The 23932-nt window shown below is 46.7% G+C and overlaps 1 protein-coding gene across 1 annotated transcript in view; it reads right to left on the bottom strand.

Annotated features, from left to right (window-relative positions):
* Positions 1–23932, bottom strand: part of SLF1 (SMC5-SMC6 complex localization factor 1) — a 1342282-nt gene that overhangs the window by 1160087 nt on the left and 158263 nt on the right. The window contains exon 3 of the mRNA XM_069627641.1: positions 4481–4556. Within this exon, the coding sequence (XP_069483742.1) occupies positions 4481–4556 (76 nt within the window). The remainder of the gene's footprint in view (positions 1–4480; positions 4557–23932) is intronic.

Raw genomic sequence — 23932 nt, 5'->3', positions numbered from 1 at the left:
CCCAGAGTCTTGACCTCTTTGGCGACAGTAATAATGTTATTGTCTATGTTAAATGCTGAGTATTTGGGGCTGAGTTTTTTGAGGGTCGAGGGAGTGCCCAGGATGATCTCTGTTTTGTCATCATTCAGGCATAGACCGTGGGTGGCCATCCATGCCTGGATGAGATATATCCTGTTCACCAAGGCCAAATCCTTGTCGTAATCACTGATAAGCGGTAGGAGAATCTGTGCGTCATCTGCATAGTTTGTGTAGGTGACACCCAGAAGGTCCAGATTATCGAAGAGGGGCTTGGTAAAGATATTATAGAGGGTGGGTGAGACGCAAGGTCCCTGGGGCACTCCGCAAATTATGGGGATGGAGTTAGCTGCTGCCGTAGGAGAGGAGACTCTCATAGTCTTGTTGGTTAGGAAATATTGTATCCATGCTATGGCTTCTTTGGAGAAGTGGGCTGCTGAGTTCAGGAAACTGCATAGGACTGTGTGGTCGACCAGGTCGAAGGCAGCTGATAGATCCAGGAGTAGAAGGAGGGCTGATTTCCCTTCATCCCGGAGTTCAATCTGTGACTTAAGGTCTAGTAGGGCTGTTTCTGTCCCGTGTTGGGGTCGGAAGCCAGATTGCCCGATTCCTAGTAGGGAGTTGGTTTCTAAGTATTTTTGTATCTGTGAGTTTGCCATTTTATCTAAGATCTTAAGGAGAAAAGGCACTGTGGTAATCGGGCGGTAGTTGGTGGGTATTAGTGGGTCTAGGGTCTGCTTTTTCAGTAGAGGAAGCACCCATGATTCTTTGAGGTTGGGTGGGATGGTATTGGTGGAGAAGGATGAGTTTCGTGATAAAGGGGGCTAGATCTCTGGCTGCATCCTTTAGAAGTTGAGCGGGGCATAGGTCGCCTTGACAGTTGGTGGGCTTGAGAGATAGTATGGTATTTTCGGTTTCTTTTATGGTGACTTTGGAGAACTTAAATCGGGGGTGATTGGTAGGGTTATACTTGGTTGCCGTAGGTTGATTCTAGTGGGTTTGTTGCCAGAGAGTGTGGCTTTTTTCTTGGCAATTTTTGTTTGAAGGGTAGTGACTTTGTTGGCTAGAGCTTGCTGTCTGTTGGAGCACCAGAGTTGGTCTTTGGTGCAGTTGTCAGGCACAGGGATGGGTGCTTCTAGCTCTTTGAGAATGACGAAGAGTTATTTCGTGCTGGAGTTGGCTTGGGTAATTCTGGAGTTGTAGGTTTCGCGTTTAGCCAGGATGATTTCTTTTTTGTCTAGGGCTGTGATGGAGCCGAGGTTGGCTTTGTTTTCGTCAGAGGGTTGTGCTCGCCAGGATGTCTGACAATGCCTTTTTTGTTTGCGCAGTGATTTTAGGTATGGGGTATATGATGAATTGATATGGGCTTTGGGTTTGCTTTGTCTAAGTTTCAGAGGTGCTATGGAGTCTAGAGATGTGGTTATGATGTGGTTGAATTCTTTTACCATAGCTTTGGGGTCCAGGTTTTCTGGGATGGCATTGAGTGTGGGGAGGATGAGGGGCAGCGGTTTGTCACAGGTGACGTTTTTTTTGTTCCGGGTAGGGATGGACGGCTCTAGAGGTGCGATGGCCAAGTTGAGTTTGTTGGTGGATAGGGTGAAGGTTATGAGGTGGTGATCTGTCCAAATCTGGGGGGATATGGAGGCTATCGTGGCATTGCAGTTATGGTCTGCTACCCAGTCCAGGGTTCTGCCTTTGTTGTGTGAGGGGGAGAGCACTCTTTGGGTGAAACCTTGTCCGCTAGGATACTAGCCACATTGGATGCGTGTGCATCATTGGGATCGTTGTAACCTAAGTTCAGGTCGCCTAGTAGTAGGACCGGAGAGGAATTTTTTAGGTTATTTGAGATATTAGATATGTCGTCTTCAAAGGTCCCAATGGGGCCTGGCGGTCTGTAGACCAGGTATATTGTGAGGGTCTAGCTGTTGCTTATGTTAATTTTGGCTGTCATGAGCTCACATGAGTTGATGACTGGGGATGGCGCTAGTCTGCAAGGTAGATTTTTTCTTGTTATGAGTGCAATGCCTCCACCCCGAGTGTCGGTTCTATCTGATCGCAATATGGTATATCCGTTAGGTATGGCCAATGAAAGGGCGGGTCCTGCTGCAGCGTGTAGCCAGGATTCAGTGACTGCTAGGAGGTCTAGCTGTTCAGAGTGGATGATGCCTGCTATCTCTGTAGCGTGTGCCACTAGCGATCTAGTGTTTATTAGTCCACACTTGAGGCTAGGTTTGTTTAGTTCGGTTGTGGTGAGACTGGCTGTAATTTGGATACTGCAGGGGCTGAAGGTGGTTGGAGTGGGCCAATGTTTAGTTGTATGTTTGTTAGAGGATGCCAGGGTTCTCGCTAATGGTTCATAGAGTTTTGTAAGTCTTGAGCGGAGTCTGCTTTTCCTCTCAAGGTTGTTACAAGGTAGTGTGTTTTGTGTCTGGGGTTGTGGGCGGCAGTCGATTGGCCTGGGTTTGTTAACGTGGTTGAGAGGTGGTGGCATGGTGTTGTAAATGGTGTAGTATTGGTACGTTGTGTGCATTGTTGGAATGGGTGCTGTAGGTGGGGGCGCTGGTATCGGATTTAGTATTGGTGTGCTGCTAACTAAGTCGGGTCTAAGCAGTGTGGCTGTGTGCGGAGTTCAAGATTCGAATACGGTAGTAGTCTATGTGCAGTATGTGTGAGGGTGTAGTGTTTGCTGGGTAAAAGACAATAGAATGTAGATACAGATACAGCTACAGCCATTCAAAGTCAGTGAGTGCCATGAACCAATGCCTAAAAATGCCATAGTTCAAAAGCACAGACAGAGGGTCACCTAGATTCAATTATGCAATGGGTGCCTAAAAATGTAGTAGTTCAAAAGCACAGGCAGAGGGTCACCTAGATTCAATTATGCAATGGGTGCCTAAACATGCAGTAGATCAAAAGCACAGGCAGAGGGTCACCTAGATTCAATTTTGCAACGGGTGCCTAAAAATGCAGTAGTTCAAAAGCAAAGACAGAGGGTCACCTAGATTCAATTTTGCAATGGGGGCCTAAAAATGCAGTAGTTCAAAAGCGCAGGCAGAGGGTCACCTAGATTCAATTATGTAATGGGTGCCTAAACATGCAGTAGTTCAAAAGCACAGGCAGAGAGTCACCTAGATTCAATTTTGCAATGGGTGCCTAAAAATGCAGTAGTTCAAAAGCAAAGACAGAGGGTCACCTAGAATCAATTTTGCAATGGGTGATGATAGTGTGATGGTGTGCATTGTAGGCTTGGGGTATTAGTAGTAGGCAAGTAGTGCACAGTCAACAAACACGCATTATTGCAGAAGGTGGTAGGGCGAATCAAACGATAGGTAGGTGGGTAGGTTCATGGTTTCATTGGTTACTCACAATAACAAATAATCTTGGTGGTGCTTGCCTGGTCCAGTGACCCCATATTAAATCTTTCACATTGATAGATGGCATTTGGGAACATTTGTGGTTTTTGGAATAACGTTCAGGGCTGCAGTGTTTTTATTAAGTTTATTTTAAATGGATATAGATGATCAGTTTGGATGCAAATTTTAAAGATTTTTGTATTCATTTTTCATTAAACACACATTTGGATCCATACTAATGTCATGCTCTGACTGAACAATCCAATGTTGTTTCTGATTTCTCAAGTTTAATTTGGGTATGATACTATTGTAAAATGTATTGGGAGTACTTCTGGTTATATAATCAAGGATAAATGTTCCTAGCTATATAAAAGACACTCTCCACCTCAAGTCTACACAAACACAGCACACCATCTCTTACTCGCCAAGAGTCGATTCTCATTAGTCCATGGCTACTGGCGAGTACACATTTTGACTCCTGATATAATTGCTATTATGATATAAGATGTTAAGCCGGCATACCCAAACTTATTTATATTTTGCAGCCTTGCAATATGTATCAGAGCATCCAGCTGCTCAGAGTTAAGCAAATGCCCCAATTTAATGATCTATAACTAGGCCACAGGGTATGCCTACAAAAGTACATGATAGCTTTACAAATCAATATCAATTTGGAAGATGCAATGATGGTGGGTATAGAATCAGTCTAATTTTGCTGGCAATAAGTACTAACGTTTTCCCCACCAAATAAAGCTGTTAGTATTAACTCAGCCGTCAGCCTTCGAGGAATAGGGAATTCGAATAGAGCAGTGATCTGCAACCTGCAGCTGGTCAGGTGTGTAGGACTACAAGACCCATGATCCCTCACCATTGGCAATGCTGGCTAGTGTTGATGGGAACATCTGCAGGGCCAAAGATTGCAGACCTCTGGATTAGAGAGTATACTCTTATCTACCCAAGTGCAGAACAGAATAACGTTCTTCTGGATAAGAATAACTGGTTTAACTATAAGAATCAGGGTGTAAATATGAAGAATACAATTCAAAGTAGACTATATTCCTAAAATGTCAAGTAATCCATCCTAGGTATAAAATATGCAACATTTTACGTACCTGAGGCACAAGCTGCTAACCACTTTTCACTTTTGCAAACATTTTTTGCAATGAGATGCGTGCAATCTGCATATTTCTACAAAACGTGAAACACACTATTAGAAAAGTGCCCACACTAGCACACAACAAACCAATGTTAAAATAATACTTAAAAACAAAACAAATTGTTGCATTTACTTTTTTAATAAATTGAAGGTTCTACTTCATGAACTTAAATAATAAAAAATTTAAGAAATCATTCAAAGTAACATTTGTTGAAATATTTACTTTAAACCAATTCAAATTAACCTCAATATACATTCAGAAAAACTGCCATATAATTAAGCATAAATCGATGCTTATTAATAATCTTAGTTCTTCATTACAGTTAATCATATTTACAACCTTTTGTTCAAAGCTTTATTTTCATGTGTTATACATATTAAGCAAGAAAATAATGCAAAGTAGTATAGGAGTCCTTTTTTATTTAATAGGGGGCTGTGTGGATGAGGACCAAAACACACAAATGGCATACAGGTTCCACAAAACAGCTACCCTACTTTCACACACAAAAGGCTGTGGCGGTTCACAAGTTTATATTATTTAGAGAGTGGCACTGGGATCAGTCAAAAAAAACATTTTAATCGATATACACATTGTTTAAAACCAACAACTAAATAAAATACATAAAACACAATCCTTGTGTCCAACTAACACGAGTTGTATCTGACTGACATCTAAACCTCTTCTAAATGTCTATTTATAATTAGAAAGATACAAGGGGAGGTTAATCATTAACGTCAAGTTGGAAAATAAACTGGTGTATGCAATCTTTAAGAGAAGGGAATAAAAACATAGAAAAATAAAAATGAAGAAATGAGATGGGACATGTTTGGTGCCATGCTAACATCCACTTGCATGCAAATATGCATTCTTATCTATTATTCATCCTAAACCAGCTTATGATCATCAGCTCCCATGACAAATTCCTACATCAGATAGTATTAGGTCCTCATATTTGACCCTCAAAGTAAAATTCTAGAATAGCTCAAGTCTGTAAAATAAATGTTGTCTATCTTTCTCCAAATCTATAAGTGGGGTCCACGTTTCTATAGGGAAAGAATACCAATTGTGTTCTCGCCATTAAGCAATAACCAGACACAGTGGAGGTTTCCAGAACCGAGCCAGGGGAACGTTTGCAGAGTGCAACAGTTGGGAGACAAGGAGAGCAGTTCAACAGGACACCAATCCCATCTATGCCCTTTTCCCCATTACAATCACTCCACAGCCTATGGGAAGCTGTAGTCCCAGAATGGACTTTAATATGACCCTGTACCTCAATCCAAAATGCCTGTGCAAAGGGACCACTCCGCCACATATATGAACGGTTTCACACTTCCTCACATTTACTCCAACATAGGGGGAATGATTCTTTATATATTCCATGTAGTCTCTGAGGAGTTATACATCAGCAGAAACATATTTAATAAGCTAATTATTAGATGGTCGTGGACCTTGAGGATTTGGGTGTTCTTTGATTGACATGGTTCCATAACTTCTCAGATAGAGAAGCACTCAATTTTAGTTCCCAGCAGACAACGCATGTATGAGCACCTGCAGGATGAGAGCCCACTGGAAGTTCATAGCCTTGACGATTCATCTCCAGGATATGTCTTCAGCAAATTACAATTCCATTGTTTCAGTGCTCTTGTCCCCACTGCACAAATGTATTTGGGGGAGAAACAAATGCCCCAATTGTACACAGTGAAAGCGTTCAACTTGAGAGAGGTAAACCATTGCCCTGCATTGTTCAAACTCAAGTGGAACCCCTATCTCATAGAAGCTACCCAAGGTCAGACTTTCATAAATTTCCACCTTTCTGAATCTCCGGTGAAAATCTGGGTTATGTACCAATAGGATAAGGGAACCAATATAGGTGGGCTGCATCCCAATATTTTAATGTACATTTGGTAGATGTGTAGGTGCAGACCCCTAATTACCACAGCCCAAACCGGGTCCACCACCTGAGGAATGAGGGAATGTTTTGTACGTAAAGCAAGGTTTATTGTACAAATGATCCGGGGAGCGGTTAGATGGTACTATCGGACCAAACTAGCCCAGGTCTCAACGAACTACATCCATTGGTACATTTTTATAAATTTTAGCAACAGTTAAAACACTCCCAGATATTTTATTACCACCCTGTGAGGTGGGACCCGGAGTGGAAGGGGTAGCGGGAGGGGTAGCAGGACTCCACGGGGTCGCGGCAGTGAGCCGCGAGGCGGAAACCGCAGCCCCATCCCGCCTGTCCTTACCTGAGTTCGCCGAGGCCGGCGTCCCGGCTTGCAGCCTGGGGTCCGGGCTGTTGGCGGCGAACCCTTGGGAGACGCGGGTAGCCGCGGGCAGCAGACCCGCGCAGCCCGCCGAGCTTCTTTCACCGCCGGGAAAGGCACGGAGGGAGAGGCGGCTTGCTCGGCGAGTATCCGCTCTGAAGAGGCCGGCATGTGCTGACCCACATGGCAGGAGGGGGGCCTTCCAGGAGGGGGGGCCTCACGGGACAGACAGGACTGGGAGCAAGTCTCTCCTGACAAGCGGGGGAACCAGGTACTTTGGAAGGAAATGGCAGCCTTTAAAGGAGGCGGGACATGGCATTATCAGCCAATGGGAAGCCCGATTGACAGGGGAGGTTTTCATTGGGGGGGAAGTAAGTCACTCACATCCCATAAAAGCCCGGGAACTAATCTACTCGATGTTGTTGATTTTCCTAGTCATACGGAGAGGACGAGGAGAGAAGGAACAACTGGCGGGCCTATCCGGACACCAAGGAGGCTTAGGAGGGTTAAGTCACGTCCCTGGAAGGCTGCCTAAGAGTGAAAAAACTCTCAAGGAGTTGATGGACTATATTTTCTTTTGATTAAAGTGATATGAATAAAGTCTAATTTCAGCAAAATCCAACCTGGTCCGGGTCTTAATTCTTACATTGGCGACGAAGGTGGGATTCCCGACAACGCGATGGAGACCCTGATTAAAACCCTGGCGGATGGCCAACAGCAGTTGCAGCAATTAATACAGCTGCAAACACAACAAGCGGTGGCTGACCGCCAGGCATTCCAGCAAGCCATCCAACTACAGGGTACCTTACAAACCACGGCCCAGGACAAACATGAGAATATTACCAGGCTCACGGATGCTGTGGCCAGCACAAGGAACCAACCCATGGTGCCATCCACCCTGCTCCAGAAGTATAAGGAAGGGGAAGATCCAGCCTTTTTCTTCACAAGTTTCGAGAGAATTGCAAGAAATGCGCAATGGACACCTGAGAGCTGGGGACAGTATGTTGCTCCCCTGTTATCTGGAGTAATGCAGGGAGCATATCAGGCTGTGAACCCAAATGGCAACGCTCCATATGGGGAAATCAAAGCAGCCGTACTGGACCGTTTAGGCCTGGATGAGGAGGCCTACCGCATTCAGCTAAGGGACACCAAGCTAAGAAGTGGAGAGAGTCCCAGGCAGTTATATTACCGCAGAAATGGATGCAGTCCCCCACACCAGCCAACCAACCCCTCCTGGATAAGATAATACTGGAACAATTCATAGAAGCCTTGCCTGGCCCAATGCAAAGATGGGTTAGACAGCATCACAGGCCTACATAGGTGGAAGCCGTGGACATTGCGTCGGCTTACCAAAAGGCCGGATATGGTCGCTTTCCCCCTACTAGTATACCAGGAAGGATGACCTTGTCAAGCATTGAACACCAGGTACAAAAGGCCCCAAGAGTGACACACACCAGATGGAGGCAACCAGAGGAAGCTTTCAGGAAACCAGAAGAAAGGAAGACTGGATATGAGGAGAAACAGTCTCCTATATCCCCGGGGTTTCGACAACCCCAATGCTTTGAATGCAGTAAATGGGGCCACATTGCCCGATTCTGCCCCAGAAGGAAGACTACGGAGCCTATGGAAATTGGCTCTATGAAGCCACATCCGGAAGAACACAGCCCGGGGCCATACATCATGGATATAAGGGTGGATGGACGGCCGACTCGGGCGCTGCTGGATAGCGGGAGTAGACAAACAGCCATATCTCCAACCGTGAGTAATACACCTAATTTATCTAACATTTTTATACTGATAAAGTGTATACATGGGGACGTAAAAACATACCCGATGAAGGAGATACAGATAGAGATGAATCATGAAACCACTCGGTTAAAGGCTGCCGTCCTTCCTGCCCTATCCACCCCGGTGGTATTAGGAACAGACCTGCCTCACTTTGATAAAGCACTAGATGAAGAAAGAGCGAGGAACAACAAAACCCCGAACGTAAGTGACTCTAGAAACCCTCCCGGATATAAGAGACGGAATAGACTAGAGTGGTGCCAAGCCAGTTACATGACCCGACCCATTAATTGGAAACCCGAAGATCATGAGGATTCCCTGAGGGGGGAAACCCTGACAGACCCCACCCTTCGGGTAGCCCGTGAGAGAGCGGCCAATAAAAAGGATCCAGACGTAACGAAAGGACCTGGCTTTCTGTTCCGTCACGGACTTTTGTATCGAAAATATAAGGCGGAGGATGGGAATGTAAGGGAACAACTGGTATTACCAAAACCCCATAGGACGGTCATAATGCAGCTTGCACATAACCACCCCTGTGGCAGACACATGGCCTCCCTAAAAACGCAGCAGAACATCCTAAGACAATTCTACTGGCCAGGCATATATGGTGAAGTAGCTCAGTTCTGCAAAGCGTTCCCCACTTGCCAACTAACAAGTGGCGTCTTACCAGCAAGAGCCCCTTTGCAGAAAATGCCTCTTATTAATGTTCCTTTTCAACGGATAGGCATGGACATTGTTGGACCAATAGAACCTGCGTTCCCGAGGATACAAGTATCTACTAGTCATTGTTGACTATGCTACACAGTATCCAGAGGCATTTCCCTTGAAGGGAACATCAGCCCGATAACTATGCGACCAGCTCATTCCCTTCTTCGCAAGAGTGGGATTACCCTCGGAAGTTATTACCGACCAAGAGACCAATTTTATGTCCACCTTACTTCGGCAGGTATGCGAGAGACTGCAGATTCATCAGTTACGCACCTCGGTATACCATATCCAAACTGATGGCCTTGTCGAAAGGTACAACAAGACGATCAAGAAAATGATACGGAGAGTGACCGGACCAGATGGGAAAAACTGGGACCGCATATTGCCCTTGGTCTTTATGGTGTTACGCGACACCCCACAGTCGTCTACTGACTTTTCTCCATTTGAGCTCCTTTTCGGAAGACAACCCCGAACCATATTGGATCTTGAAAAGGAAGAATGGGAGACTTTGGATGAGGTTTCATTAACGGAGTACACCGAAGAGTTGAAGGAACATCTGACAGCACTCCGCTCAATGGCCGAGACGAATCTAGGACACGCACAAATAAACCAAGAGAAAAACTATAACAAAGGAAGTCGGATGAGAACCTTCTAAATAGGAGACCAAGTACTAATCCTACTACCCACCAGTACTAACAAACTATTGGCCAGATGGAGAGGTCCTTATGAAGTTAAGGAAGTTCTCAGCCCTGTGACGTATCGGATCCACCAACCCGATCGAGCCACACCAGACAAGGTATATCATGTGAACTTGCTAAAAGCATGGACCACGCCTGTAGTAGCGGCCACAATGGACACTGGTGGAGATACCTCAGAACAGAACGTGAATCGTGAACAAGGCAAGCTGGAAGAGGTACAATGGGGAACTATCCTGACTCCTTCCATGAAGTCAGAACTTTTAACCCGACTGCCACCCTTTGGAAACACGTTCTCGGCCTTACCAGGAAGAACGGATATAATCGAACATGAGATCAAAACCAATCCCGGACGGACTGTTAGGCTAAGGCCCTATCGTATACCAGAAGCAAGAAGGCTAGTTATCCGAAACGAGGTGGAAGACATGCTCCGCATGGATATAATCGAACCATCAGTCAGCTCATGGTCCTCCCCGATAGTGTTGGTACCAAAGCCGGACGGTACAATTAGGTTTTGTATGGATTACCGACAATTACATTTGATTTCCAGTTACGAAGCATATCCTATGCCACGGATGGACGAGCTGTTGGAAAGGCTCGGATCCGCCAACTTCCTAAGTACGCTAGACCTAACCAAGGGCTACTGGCAGATCCCCTTGAAATCCACAGACCTGGAAAAGACTGCCTTTACAACTCCCCAAGGTCTGTATCAATTCAAGGTTTTGCCATTTGGTCTACACGGTGCCCCAGCTACCTTCCAGAGACTGATGGACGTCGTACTACGTCCCCATGAGAAATATTCTGCGGCTTACTTGGACGATATCGTCGTGTATAGCATGACCTGGAGGGACCATCTACACCACTTGGAACAGGTGTTGTCTGAGTTATTTAAGGCAGGCCTACACATCAATCCGAAGAAAACAGTGATAGGGGCACACGAGACGAAATATCTGGGACACCTGGTAGGCGGAGGCACATTAAGACCCCAATTCTCGAAGATCAGAGCCATTCACGAGATTCCTACTCCGTCTACAAAGAAACAGATCCGTGCCTTTTTGGGTTTCATAGGCTACTACCGAAGGCTTATTCCAGATTTCTCCACGGTGGCAGCTCCCCTAACTGATGCTTTAAGAAACAAAGGGTCTCCCGATTTAACCAAAAACATTGCTGCTTTGGAAGCTATTGATGTCCTGAAGCAAAGGATCACTTCGAACCCAGTACTTCGGTGCCCCGACTTCCGTAGCCATTTTTTCATCAGACGGACGCGTCGAACCAAGGTCTTGGAGCAGTGCTTTCGCAGGAGCAGGATGGTGTACTTCAACCGGTCTGTTTCGTGAGCAGGAAACTCTGCCACACGAGGAGGCCTATTCCACTATTGAGAAGGAGTGTTTGGCAATCAAGTGGGCGGTGGAGACCCTCAGATATTATCTTTTGGGTCGCCGCTTTACGTTATATACTGACCATGTCCCCCTACAGTGGCTCGCAAGACATAAGGATACCAACCAGCGTGTACTTAGATGGTTCCTGTCTCTGCAACCGTTTGATTTCCTTACCTTACACAAACCTGCGGGTTTCCAACTGGTAGCTGACTATCAGTCCAGAAATGCTCCCTTGCCCAATCAGCCAGGGTTTGTGATGGGGAGATGTGAGGTGGGACCCGGAGTGGAAGGGGTAGCGGGAAGGATAGCAGGACTCCACGGGGTCACGGCAGTGAGCCGCGAGGCGGAAACCGCAGCCCCATCCCGCCTGTCCTTACCTGAGTTCGCCGAGGCCGGCGTCGGGGCTTGCAGCCCGGGGTCCAGGCTGGTGGCGGCGAACCCTCGGGAGACGCGGGTAGCCACGGGCAGCAGACCCGCGCAGCCCGACGAGCTTCTCTCACTGCCGGGAAAGGCACAGAGGGAGAGGCGGCTTGCTCTGCGAGGCGGTCCGCTCTGCAGCGGCCGGCATGCGCTGACCCACATGGCAGGAGGGGGGTGGGTGTTCGGGAGGGGGGGGCCTCACGGGATGGACAGGAATCGGAGTAGGTCTCTCCTGACAAGCGGGGGAACCAGGTACTTTGGATGGAAACAGCAGCCTTTAAAGAAGGCGGGACATGGCATTATCAGCCAATGGGAAGCCCGATTGACAGGGGAGGTTTTCATTGGGGGGGGGGGGGGGTGAGTAAGTCACTCACATCCCATAAAAGCCCGGGAACTAATCTACTCGATTTTGTTGATTTTCCTAGTCATACGGAGAGGACGAGAAGAGATGGAACAACTGGTGGGCCTATCCAGACACCAAGGAGGCTTAGGAGGGTTAAGTCACGTCCCTGGAAGGCTGCCTTAGAGTGAAGCAACTCTCAAGGAGTTGATGGACTATATTTTCTTTTGATTAAAGTTATATGAATAAAGTTTAATTTCAGCAAAATCCAACCTGGTCCAGGTCTTGATTCTAACACACCCACTCCGCAAACATAATTGGACAAAACTTTTACAAAGAAGTACCATCTTTTCTAAATTCATAATCTCTCATTCGTCAACAACAATCCGACTTTACTGGGGATTGGTCCGTTGTAGGTCGTGACATCATGGTACAATGGAACATTCACATATAACATAATTCATTACTTAGTAATAACTGGCCTAGAGCCTTTTAACCTTAAATGTGATTGCACATGGTCCGCTCAGATATTTTAGCAATATGAGGAAGGACTGAGCAAAGGGGTTCTCTTTGAACTACCAACTGCGATCTCATCCACCACAGTCTTTTGGCTCCTCTTAGGCATCCTAATTTATGGGACCATTATTCCAACACGCACAGTCTCCGATTTCACCCTGTGAAAACTATTGAACACCGGATACCCCGGACTCGGGACGCATCTTTATTTCCAGCCAAAACAAATGGTCCATCCCCTCTAAGCAACTTCAGTGTAATGAGCAAGATTACATTTGTTCCTTGTGGAACTGTTAAGCCATAAACCTACGTCCTGCTCGGTGGCTGACCACCTTACTGGAGGACTCATTCTTCCTCTGTCAAAGGCCCGAAAAAAAGAATCTCCCAGCTGCCTAAAATGCATTGTGCAATTAACTGCAAAGTCTGAATAAACTCACAAAACCCCACTACATGCAGATTTATAAACTCTGTATTAAACTTTTATATGTTCACCTGTGTAAACGTCTCATAAATATCATTCCATCTTTACTGTGGGATTTCAGGACAGGTTCCCCTCTGCATGCGCATTGAAACCCTATCAGTCTCCCAGTTGCCATGTACTTCAGAGCACCCCGTGTGGAGATCATGTTCATGTAGCATTTGTGATTTTAACTTTTTTTCTTTCTATATGATTGCATCTCTAATATGTATAAATTCTAGACAAACAGTAGCACTAAAAGTAACTTATCCAATCCACAATTAACTACCCTTGACACATATGACATTGCAACCTTGCACTTAGTTCGGCCCCAGTCATCAATACAGCAAACGCACCATGAACTCCTCATAATCATGGGGACCCTTCCTGATCACCCGAACAGATGCTACCGGATGACCCCCTTCCTGACCTACAGCCTGTGGAGAGAAAAAGATAAGCTATAGTGTCGGTTTTGTCACAATTTGTTCAACATCCCACTGCTGGTCCTGACTTTCAATCCCAAATTTGGCTGATATATCGGACACAAAATCCTCCCTGGGCAGACGCCTCCATCAAGACCTTGAGAGATTCTAGAAAATTTGGTTCCCCAAATAAAAGGAGGCAATTCTTCCTTTTCAAGCATTTTAGATGGGAACAGGATAAGTACAGCTTGAAATGCCTACAATAGTATTGACTGCTGCAAAGGGTCCCAGTGTGATCTCCAATAGGAGCCATCACTCTGAATCATCCTCACAAAGTAGGGAACCATATCAGGAAATTATATCAATACCCAAGTTGAAGTGGTCTCTAAACCTTTTAAATGAGAGGGATGGTTCCAACCTCCTAATTGTTTGAGGATTCAGAGATATTCATGATCTTAAATCCTGCAAGATCGATAGTAAAAACAGAGGTTTCACAATCTTAATGCTTCACGCAAGGATCAACCTCTCAGAAATAGGATAATGTCATTGTCATGTAAGGCCAGTTTGTATGAAGCAGATCCACATCTCCCCCCTTTTTCCCTGTATTCACTTAGATAGCTTATACAACAGGCTCCATCGATAAGACTAAGATCAGAGAGGATAGCCATGGGGTTTGCCTCTGGAAATGTCCATGTTTTTGATGAAAGAGGTGTTCACCCTATATTGGCATAAGGGCGTTAAAGATAAGCCAATCAGGAGGCGCTAGACGGCACCGGCAAGATAACCGCTTCGGACTAAGCTCTGTGACAGTGGGAGGGAAGATGCCTGACTTTGGACGCAATTCATCCCGTGTGAACAGCTGCGCTGCCTTGTAGTGTCTCAGTGAACTGGGGAAACTGCAGAGCGACGTTTGCGGGGCCTTCAGTGCAGGGACTGTGTCAGTGCTCTGGAAGCCGTGTGAGACGGCCGAGTGCAGAGGAGGCGGCGCGGGTCGTGCTGGAGTCTGGGCCATGTCTATATTGGGAGCGGCTGCAGGAATGGCTTGGAGAGAAGATTTAGCAGAGGTGGCAGCCAGTACTGACATTCCCTGCTGCAGAGGGAAGCGTCTAGTTGCAGAGGAGGTGCAGTGTGTCCAATGCAGCAGATCTGGACTGTGGGGACTAGCTGGGTGAATAACAGTGTTTGGAGGCTTGCGTGCTTACCAGCTGCGTGGACAAATGATCCTGCAGGTGAGGCTGGGCTTTTCCACAGCAATGTAGATATGGCTGCGCTCCTAGCCCGGATGAAATCGGGATTTGACTCTGTCAATACCAAGTTGGCCAACTTAGTGTTCAAAAGGACTGCATGGAGATTCCAAGATGGTCGCTGTGAGGGATGCTACGTGAAGCAGGGCTCTCTTCCCCCAGGGCATAAATGGGCAAAACATAGATAAAATAATCCTCCCCAGGTGAGGGAAGAGGTCGGAAGGAGGGACCTTCGATCCAACAACAATTGAAGATCCCAGCAACCCTGGGACGCTGTGTCGGTGTAACGGTGTTGGCGGCCAGGCACGAAGCAGAGGAAACCCATGGGAGATCAGACTCCGCTGGCAGCAGCGCACTCTCGAAAAACATGCAGGAGAAGAAGCAGTTTCCTTCCTGGAAAGGGGAAAGTGGTTAATCCCTCCCTGCTACCCCCCGCCGAGATCAGCAGTGGTGCCCCAGAGAAGTGCGAGGAAGGAGGAGTAGTGCTAGGAAAGAGGGCGACATTCTGCAGATCGCTGCGACGAGGAAGCGGAGTGGGCTCCAGATCTGAAAAGGAGGTAAGCGCGGCCGTGGGGGTTGGAACAGGGAGGGGAGAAATAGAAGAACATGAGAGACTGGTTGTCCCTCCCTCCCCCCCCCCGCGGCACGGGGAGCTGCAGCGGCTCATCAAAGCTTTACAGCTACAGGAGATGACGATCTGGAGGCTGCCAAGAGGAGGGAAACCATTCCAGGGATGACCCTGAGAGGGGGCCATCAGTAATAGCTGCTGCCGAGCCCCCAACCCCAAAGGTTACAGCAGGGGAGGAGTGGGCCCAGGAGGTGGAGAACTGGGCCCCCCACCTACCAGACAAGGAAATCAAAGTAGGGAAGGCCCTGAGAGGGGCCACTCGTTACTGCAACCGTGGATCCCCCCAGCACAAAGATATAAGCGGGGGAGGAGGGGACCTACTAGTATAAAACTGGTACCTCCAGACCTGGGGAACGGGCCGGAGGATTGAACAAAGACTCCCAGAAGCCAAAAAGAATGCAAGAGAACTAGCAATTAGCCTGGCATCCACCCGACATTCTCTGCACCCCATTCAAAATAAGAGGCACTTGTAGTGGCACTACGGCGAAGTGCCAGTGATTGAGAGGCTGAAGGGAGCATAACAAAGAATGAAGCAAGGAAGTCCTACAGCAAGCCTCCACTGAGGATAAACATTAACCCAAGCCAACCATTGTGGGGAGAGGGAAAGGAGTCACCCCCCCCAAACTAAAAACAGTCATGCAAGAAACTATCAGGGTGCACAAGTGGGGGGGGTGGGGTCACTTGCGACTGGAAGGTGACGTACCAATGGAACAAAACACAATCTATAGCTCAGAGAGCAACATGAGACAGGATGTCGTAAAACAGTAAGAGAGGCCCAGAACCCCCCCCCCCCCAAATCTGGGAAAAGGTCCCAAGAGGGCACTATCCAAAAATGGTGGCATAAATATGGGGGAACCCAGCTGGAGGGCGAGCAGGATACAATTGAGGAGGGTCAACAGGATAAGACTAATCGAGAAAGTGGTCACTCCAGAGGTCCCCAGACGATGCTTTCAAGACTTTGGTGATAAAATAACCAACACCATTGAGGTGCAAATGGACAAAATGAGCGAGAACTTCTCTATGGCCCTTCAGGAGGTCAAGGTGGAAATGTATAAAAGAAAAGAGTGGATGCTACGGAAAAACACTCCAGGAGATCGCTGACGACACAAAGAAAATCGACGAATTGGTGGAAGACCTGTCCAGGGTCACACAAAACGTAGAGATCCAAAGCGAAGACTTTGAAAACCAGTTGAGGAGAGCCAATATAAGGATAAAAGGCCTGGCACAAGAGGTGGGAGACAAGGACTTCTCTTCAATAGGCAAACAGGCGTTTGTGGACCTGATGGATCTGGAGGACCGTGCCAGATAGAAAATAGACAGAGTGCATAGAGCGGGCCAAAGAGAGGGAACCGGGAGCAAGGCCCTGGGATGTGTTGGTTACCCTGCATAATTACGAGCAAAAGGAAAAAGCGCTGGCAGCAGCAAGGAAATCACGGGGGAGGGGAGGAACAGCGCACAATGGGCCCGAGTTTCAGCTCTATAAAGATCTTGCACAGACCACCTTGGCTAAAAGGCAAATGAGACCAGTGGTCTGAGTATTGAAGAGGAGGGAAATACGATAGAGACAGACCTTACCACGTGCGAGGAACGGATGAGAATCCTGGACATTGAAGAGGAGGAGGGCAAAAGGATGCCACAAAAGCCGGCAAGGGATCCGGTCAAGAGCAAACTGTGGGAATGGTCCAAATATATGACAAAATACTCCAGGTAAAACGGGTGCAGAGTGGCCCTCTAAGGACCATCGCAAAAGGGTTAGAGGGGAAAGAGCCGAGACTACGAGGGAATTAACCAAATTAACAAAAGCCCTAGGGATCATGATTAAAAGCCGCCTGGGGAAGGAGGTCAGAAAGGAGGTACCAGGGGAGGGGTTGGGGATCAAGGCTAAACTGGAATCACTCATGGGTCTGGGGGAACCCGCAAAAGAATTTTACTGGGATGGCGCAGGGGTTCAAATCCCGAGAAGGGATGTCGGGTGGTGGTGGGGGAGGGCTAGAGGCTGGTTGAGCTCACCCAGTAAGAGAGGGGGCAAGGGGGGAGCGAAAGGAGCTGGGAGGGGGAAGGAAGGGGTGGTGGGGAGGTCCCAACCAAAACCTGTATTACGCAGCAGTTATTAGAATGACTAACCAGGATTATGGCTAGAAAAGATACCCTCAAGCTCATCTCCCTGAACATTAGGGGTATAAACACCCCAGTGAAAAGGAAAGATATTGGAAAATGTTCTGGGGCGGGAGGGACCGGGGCTATTAACCCTCCAGGAAACACAAATCCGCAAACAAGACCACCACAAAGTGAGAATAAGGGGGTACCAGCAAATATTTCAGGCCAATGCAGCAGGCAAGACGGGCGGGGGAAGAGGCGAAGCCGGTACCGATTCCCAGCCGAGATAACATGGGCCATCACGTCGTAGCTGTGGAAAGAAACTCAGAGGGTCAGTTTTTGGCAGTGATTTTTCAGGGAGGGTGGGCGGGGGGATAAGACATACACCCTTGCAGCTATATATGCACCCAATGTGGGGTAGGTAGGGCCAGTTCCTAAGATTAATACTATGAAAGTTGGAGAACTTTGTGAAGGGTCACATAATGCTTATGGTGGATTTCAATATGGCTTGGGATCCCTGCAAAGAAAGAAGTGCCAGGGGCTTCCAGAAAAAGTGCAAGCCCTCGAAAGAGCTTACAGAAAAAATTGACACAGATGCGACTGGTAGATGGCTGAAGGGAAAAGCGTGGGCAAGCGAAAGTGTACACATTTTATTCAAACGTGCATAGAATTTTCTCAAGGATCGATTATGCTTGGGTGTCAAGGGTGTTAATAGGAGAGGTAAGGGATATAGAGGTGGGGGCTAATATCCTGTCTGACAATGCTCCCATCACACTATCCATAAATATGGAGGAAGGCACACGTGGGCTGTGGTGATGGCGCTATCCATTGCATAGTCTTAAATATGAGATCCTAAGGGCTGAAGTAAAAGACAGAACATTAGATTACTTTAGTAGTAAACGTTCAAGTGAGACGAGTCAACATATGCTGTGGGACACCTTAAAAGCCACATCGAGGGGGACACTAAAAGCATTGAAGTCGCAGAGGGATAGACAATTGAGACATTTGGAAACGGAGCTTAAGGGAAAAAGTAAACAAATAATGGCCAGCATGGTAGAAGGGGCTGGAGGGGCCATTAAAAGGGAGTATCGGCTGATAAAAGGTCAACTCAATGTCTTACAAAAGAAAGCGGCCCATCGATCGCTCATCTACCTTAAACAGTAATATTATATTTTAACTAACTAGACGGACCGCCTATTGGTATGGGCGCTGAGGAAGAAAGTTGTCCAGAACACTTTTTGAAAATTAAAAAGGAGGTGGGTGGGAAAAGCTCAGCACTTCCTGACATTACAAGGGCATTCACAAATTACGATTCCACGTTGTATAAGACGGATTTACCGTCAGAACAGGTGCAAAAAGAATACCTTGAAAAATGCCTGTTAAAAAAAGTTGCCAGTCGGGATCGGAAGGAAGTGGAGGAAGATATCACACCAGAAGAATTAAGGGCGGCCATAAAAAGTCTAACAATGGGGAAGGTGCCCGGTCCGGATATGTACTCGACAGATTTCTATAAAACCCACAGGAAAGACCCCTATTCCATAAATGGTCCTTCTCTTTAATTCATTTGGGCGTATAGGGGAAATTACACCTTCCATGGAAGAAGCTAAAGTAGTTTTATTGCCGAAGCCAGGGAAAGATATCACTCAATGCGACCGATCGCACTTATTAACATTGATGTGAAGATTTATACGTAAATATTGGCGAATCAAATGTCTCCTCCCCGGAGTTTGTCGACCCGGACCAATCCGGACTCATTAGAGGTAGACAGGCAAGCGATAACACTCGGTCAGTCACCTCATCGAAAAGGTGAATAGGACAGGGATCCCAGCACTAATCTTGAACCTAGACGCTGAGAAAGCATTCAACACGGTTGAATGGCACTTTCTCTTCCGTACCATGGAGAAAAAAAGAAAATGGGATTCAGGGCCAAATTTCTATCTGTGATGAAGGCGAATTATCACTGTCCCAGATTACGATTGGCGATTAATGGTCAACTCTCGGAGAGCATTGCAGTCTCGAGGGGTACAAAGCAGGGGTGCCCCTTTTCCCCGCTGCTTTACGCAATCCATTTGGAGCCCTACTGGCAAACATTAGGACCACGGATGAAGTAAAAGGGATCCCATTCGGGGGGAAAGATCACATATTCGCTGATGACTTGCTGCTAATGATTACAGACCCAGACAAGTCTCTGCGAACAGTTGACTGGGTGCTGTGTCAGTTTGTAGAAGTAGCAGGCTTAAAAATAAATGCGTAAAAATCAGAAGTGTTAAATCAGTCGGTCCTGCCACAAAAAGCCCAAGAAATGCAGGTGGGTGGAAAAAGGTATATAGTACTTCGGAAAAGTGATTACTAAATCATTTAATACTTCATTTGGTGCACATTACCCGCCCCTATTGGAGAAAATCCGAAAGAAAGATGGTTGCTAACTGGGGTCCCTTATTAGTATCATGGTTAGGGAGGATGTGCTAAAAATGATAATCCTACCGAAGCTGCTACTTCCGGGCCTTACAAATAAATAAATATATATATATATATATAGATAGAGAGAGAATAAGGGAGGACTGGCAGAGCCGGATTTCAAAGCTTATTATCTAGGGTCTCAGATCAAAGTGATTAGGGACTGGTTCAGGGATGACAGGGGGAAGGTGTGGAGACCCATGGACAGGACAGTAGTGGGGGCCCCACTGGGGGAGGTTTGTTGACGACAAAAGGAAGATAGACCAACCAACATGCACTGTAGTGAAATAGAAGCACTGGTGGCAGAGGCGTGGGACGAGTCGGTTAGACAGGCAGGGTTGACCACCTTTCCCTCCATTTTGACACCTTTGTTTGGTAACCCGCAATTTACACCCTGTCTGGGAGGTAAAGAATTTTTTAGGTGGCGAGAGGGGGAGCTACACAAAACCGAGGGACATGTTAGAAGGACAGGAGGTGAAAGCCTTTAATCAATGTAAAGAGGACTTTGGGCAAGCGGAAGGGGAGTGATTCAACTATTTTCCATTAAGACACTGGTTACAACACCCCACAATTAAGAGGGCCGCTACCAGGAAACTTACCCCCTTCATAAAATATGTCTCAACAGAAACAGGGGACAGACATAATGTGGGCCAATTTATACCATTATCAAAGAGGGGGAGGAACCGAGAAAGGAGCATACTTGAAGAGTTGGGAATTGACACCGGGGCATTCAAAAGAAGAGGAACTATGGGCCGCTTTGTGGGCTCAGATCCCCAAGTTAGCAAGGGCAGTTCATATACAAGAGCTATGGACAAAGATACTGGTTCAATGGCATCATATCCTGGAGAAGCTACATAGATGGTATCAGTCGGTCCCAGACGAATGCTGGAGGGGATGCAGGGAGGTAGGAACATGGGCACACATTTGGTGGGACTGCCCATCCATTCAATCATATTGGGTAATGATCCAGTCAGCAATGAAAGAGATCTTTGGGGTACAATGGAGGTGCACTTAAGGTAAGGCCATTTTGGACCTGGGAGGAAACCTAGAAGAGTTGCAAACAAAGTTGCAAAGAAAGGCGTATGCGCTTCTGATGATGGTGGGGGTACTAGTAGCTCAGAAGTGGAAAAAGAGGGAACCCACCACCGAACATGAATGGGTGGGTAAAGTATGGAACTTTTTGTGGCGCTAGAGTGGGTCACTTACTCTATTCAGGGGTGTGGGGGGGTCACCAACAATTTCTTGTGGAATGGGATTTGACTTTAAAGTTTCTTCAGTGGGACTCGAGGGGGGCATGGTGCCCAAGGAAGATGAAATTGCTGGGAGTGATCTGAAAACAGAAGTGGCAGAGAGAATACAAGGAGCAAGGACTGTCGACGCCTTGGTCAGAAGCAACGCAGACACTCAGGTAAAAATTAAGGGTTGGACAGAAATGGGCGGGGAGGACAATGGCGGTCAAGATGATCAGGGGTGGGACTGGAACGTGTTACTGTTGGGAAAGGGGAAGGGGGAAAGGGATGGGGAGGGTTGGAAGAAAACAGTTGACAGTGTTGTGTTGCTTGGAAAATGCCAATTAAAAAAACTTACTTTAAAAGGAAAATAGGCCGCATGCAAAGCAGACTCGAAAAGGAAAGTAGTAGGATCACAGAAGCCGAGACGCACATTGGAGTACTGGAGGATGGCTCGGCCAAGGTGTATCGTGCTCTCAGCTGTCTCCAACAAGAGGTAAAGTCGGTGCACTCCAAGAAGGAGGATATGGATGCGCATTCCCGTCTAAATAATATTCGAGATGTTGGGATCCCTGAGTTGGTCTCGCAACTTAACATGGATGTTTTCATGGAGGGGATCATTAAGGAGGTCCTAACAGATCCACCACTCTCTTTGCAGTTCCTCGTTGAAAGGGCTCACCAAGTGTCTCCGATAGCCCCGAAGCCTGGTCAGGGCCCATGCCCGGTAATTGTGCGTCACTTAAGAGACACAGAGAAAATGGTGACATTCAATATCAGAACACCGTTTTTTTTTACCCCAACATCACCCCTTCTGGCCAAAGAGCTGAGTGTCATTTACTGCGGTCAAACGCCGCCAATTACAAGAGAAGGGTCTTCAGTATGCGATTGTCTATCTGTCTAAGCAGAGGGTGATCCATGACAACAAGACTCGCTTTTTCAATCAATGACCAGGCAGGCATATGAGGAAATATAGTGCTTGACGCTTTACCCAAGAGGTGAAGCCCATCTTAGTGTATTGTATCTATATATTTCACACGCATGGGGTATTTTGAGGCATAACATTCAGTTTGACATGCCTTGTTGGACATTGTGTGTGTGCAGCAGTCATATTTACAGTATCGGTCACTGTACCGATTTGGTTTTGAATACAGGGGTGGTTTACACTTTTCTATCAATAATGTAATGTTCCGGTCCAGTTTTTCTTATTTGTGCAGGGTCTGGGTGGGGACTCGCTTCCTGCAAGGGGGGGGTAAGAAGGGTAGTGCACCTAGCATGTCTGGGTGGTTACCCGCTTTTGTTTTTTCTTTGGGGTTGTCTGTACTTGGGAAATCTTGGGATTTCACTGCTGGTTGGGGGTTGGCGGTGGGAGGATGGTAGCTGGATGTTGGGGATTGTTGTTAAAAATGGTTCACGTTGTGATAAATACCACAGGCGGCGCACAATTCTACTCCTGAGTGGAGTTATTCTTGGCCTCTATGAGAAAAACGCCAGAATGATGTACTCTACTTAGTTGGAATATGCGTGGTTTTAATCAATATGCTAAAATGTGCAAGATATTAGCTTACGGGGAGCGGCATGGTGCCAATTTTCTCCTACTCCAGGAAACCCACTTGGTGGCGGGGGGGCTGAATTAGGTATTTGCAAAGACATGGGGGGGATAATAGATGTTTCTCTTCTTATTCGTCATATTCTCAAGGGGTGTCAATTACTATCCAAGTGATTGGGATATAAACCATTGAAGTATGAATGTGATCCAGAAGGGATATATGCGATTGAGTCAGGGACTTGGGTCCATCGACTTGTGACATTTGTTTATGTTCCCAATAAGTTGAACCAAATTTTTACGGTTCCCTTTTGGTTAAGTGTCTGGTTTACGTTCACACCCATTTATTATTTTTTTTTAAAAACCTTTTTTATTTTTTGTAAGAAAAAGCAATACACAAAAGAAAAAAAAATTGAACAGATTGGACAGCATCACAGGGTACAAATCACAATCAGGAGAATCACAACCAAGGAGGTAAAACAAACAGTATCCCACCACAAAAAAACGGGTCGCTTTCGTCTAATCCCTCCCCTTCCAATTAAACCATACTTTCACCCATTTCTGCGGGCAGTCCTGTGCATTATACACTTTTTTCCAGGGCCATACATTTGACCATTTCTGTGATCCATCTACCCAGTCGAGGGCGCTCAGCCACGCCCCACATTGATGCAATGGTTCGCTTCATCAGACCAACAGCACTGGATACAGTTTATCATATCTGGTGAAAGCATTTTCACCCTATACCTCAAGGAGCAGCAGCCGTGTCCCCTCTGGTATGACCATTCCTGCTAGAAACAGCAAACCTGTGGGCATTCACAAATATGAAAAAAGGTGCCTTCCATCCCCTCGTACCGGAGACAATCAGCACGTTCTGCCTGGCCCCACCTGAACAATAACGTGCGAGAATAATATATTCTGTGGAGTATTTTTATATTTTTAAAATCCTTTTATTAACCAAGAAACACAGAGTATGAAAAGACAACAAATGTAAGTCAGGAGGAAGAAAAACGAAACCAGGAGGTTTACATAAAGTGGGCAGGAATAAGCACATGTAGATATGATGTTGTTCGGAACATATTCAGTCACACTCACAGGGGTGGGGGGGCTGGATACAAACCATGAGAAACATCCCCGCATGTGAAACTGGCAGAATAATCCCAATCATCTGTCATGGCCACAGGCCCCAGAACATAAAAACCACACCATCTAGTGATGGGGGCAAT

Source organism: Ambystoma mexicanum, chromosome 6p (genome assembly GCF_040938575.1).
Source record: "Ambystoma mexicanum isolate Mex_15411 chromosome 6p, UKY_AmexF1_1, whole genome shotgun sequence".
Taxonomy (NCBI): Eukaryota; Metazoa; Chordata; class Amphibia; order Caudata; family Ambystomatidae; genus Ambystoma; species Ambystoma mexicanum.
Note: the sequence above shows the minus strand (reverse complement) of the source record. Positions and strands in the feature narration are given on the sequence as shown.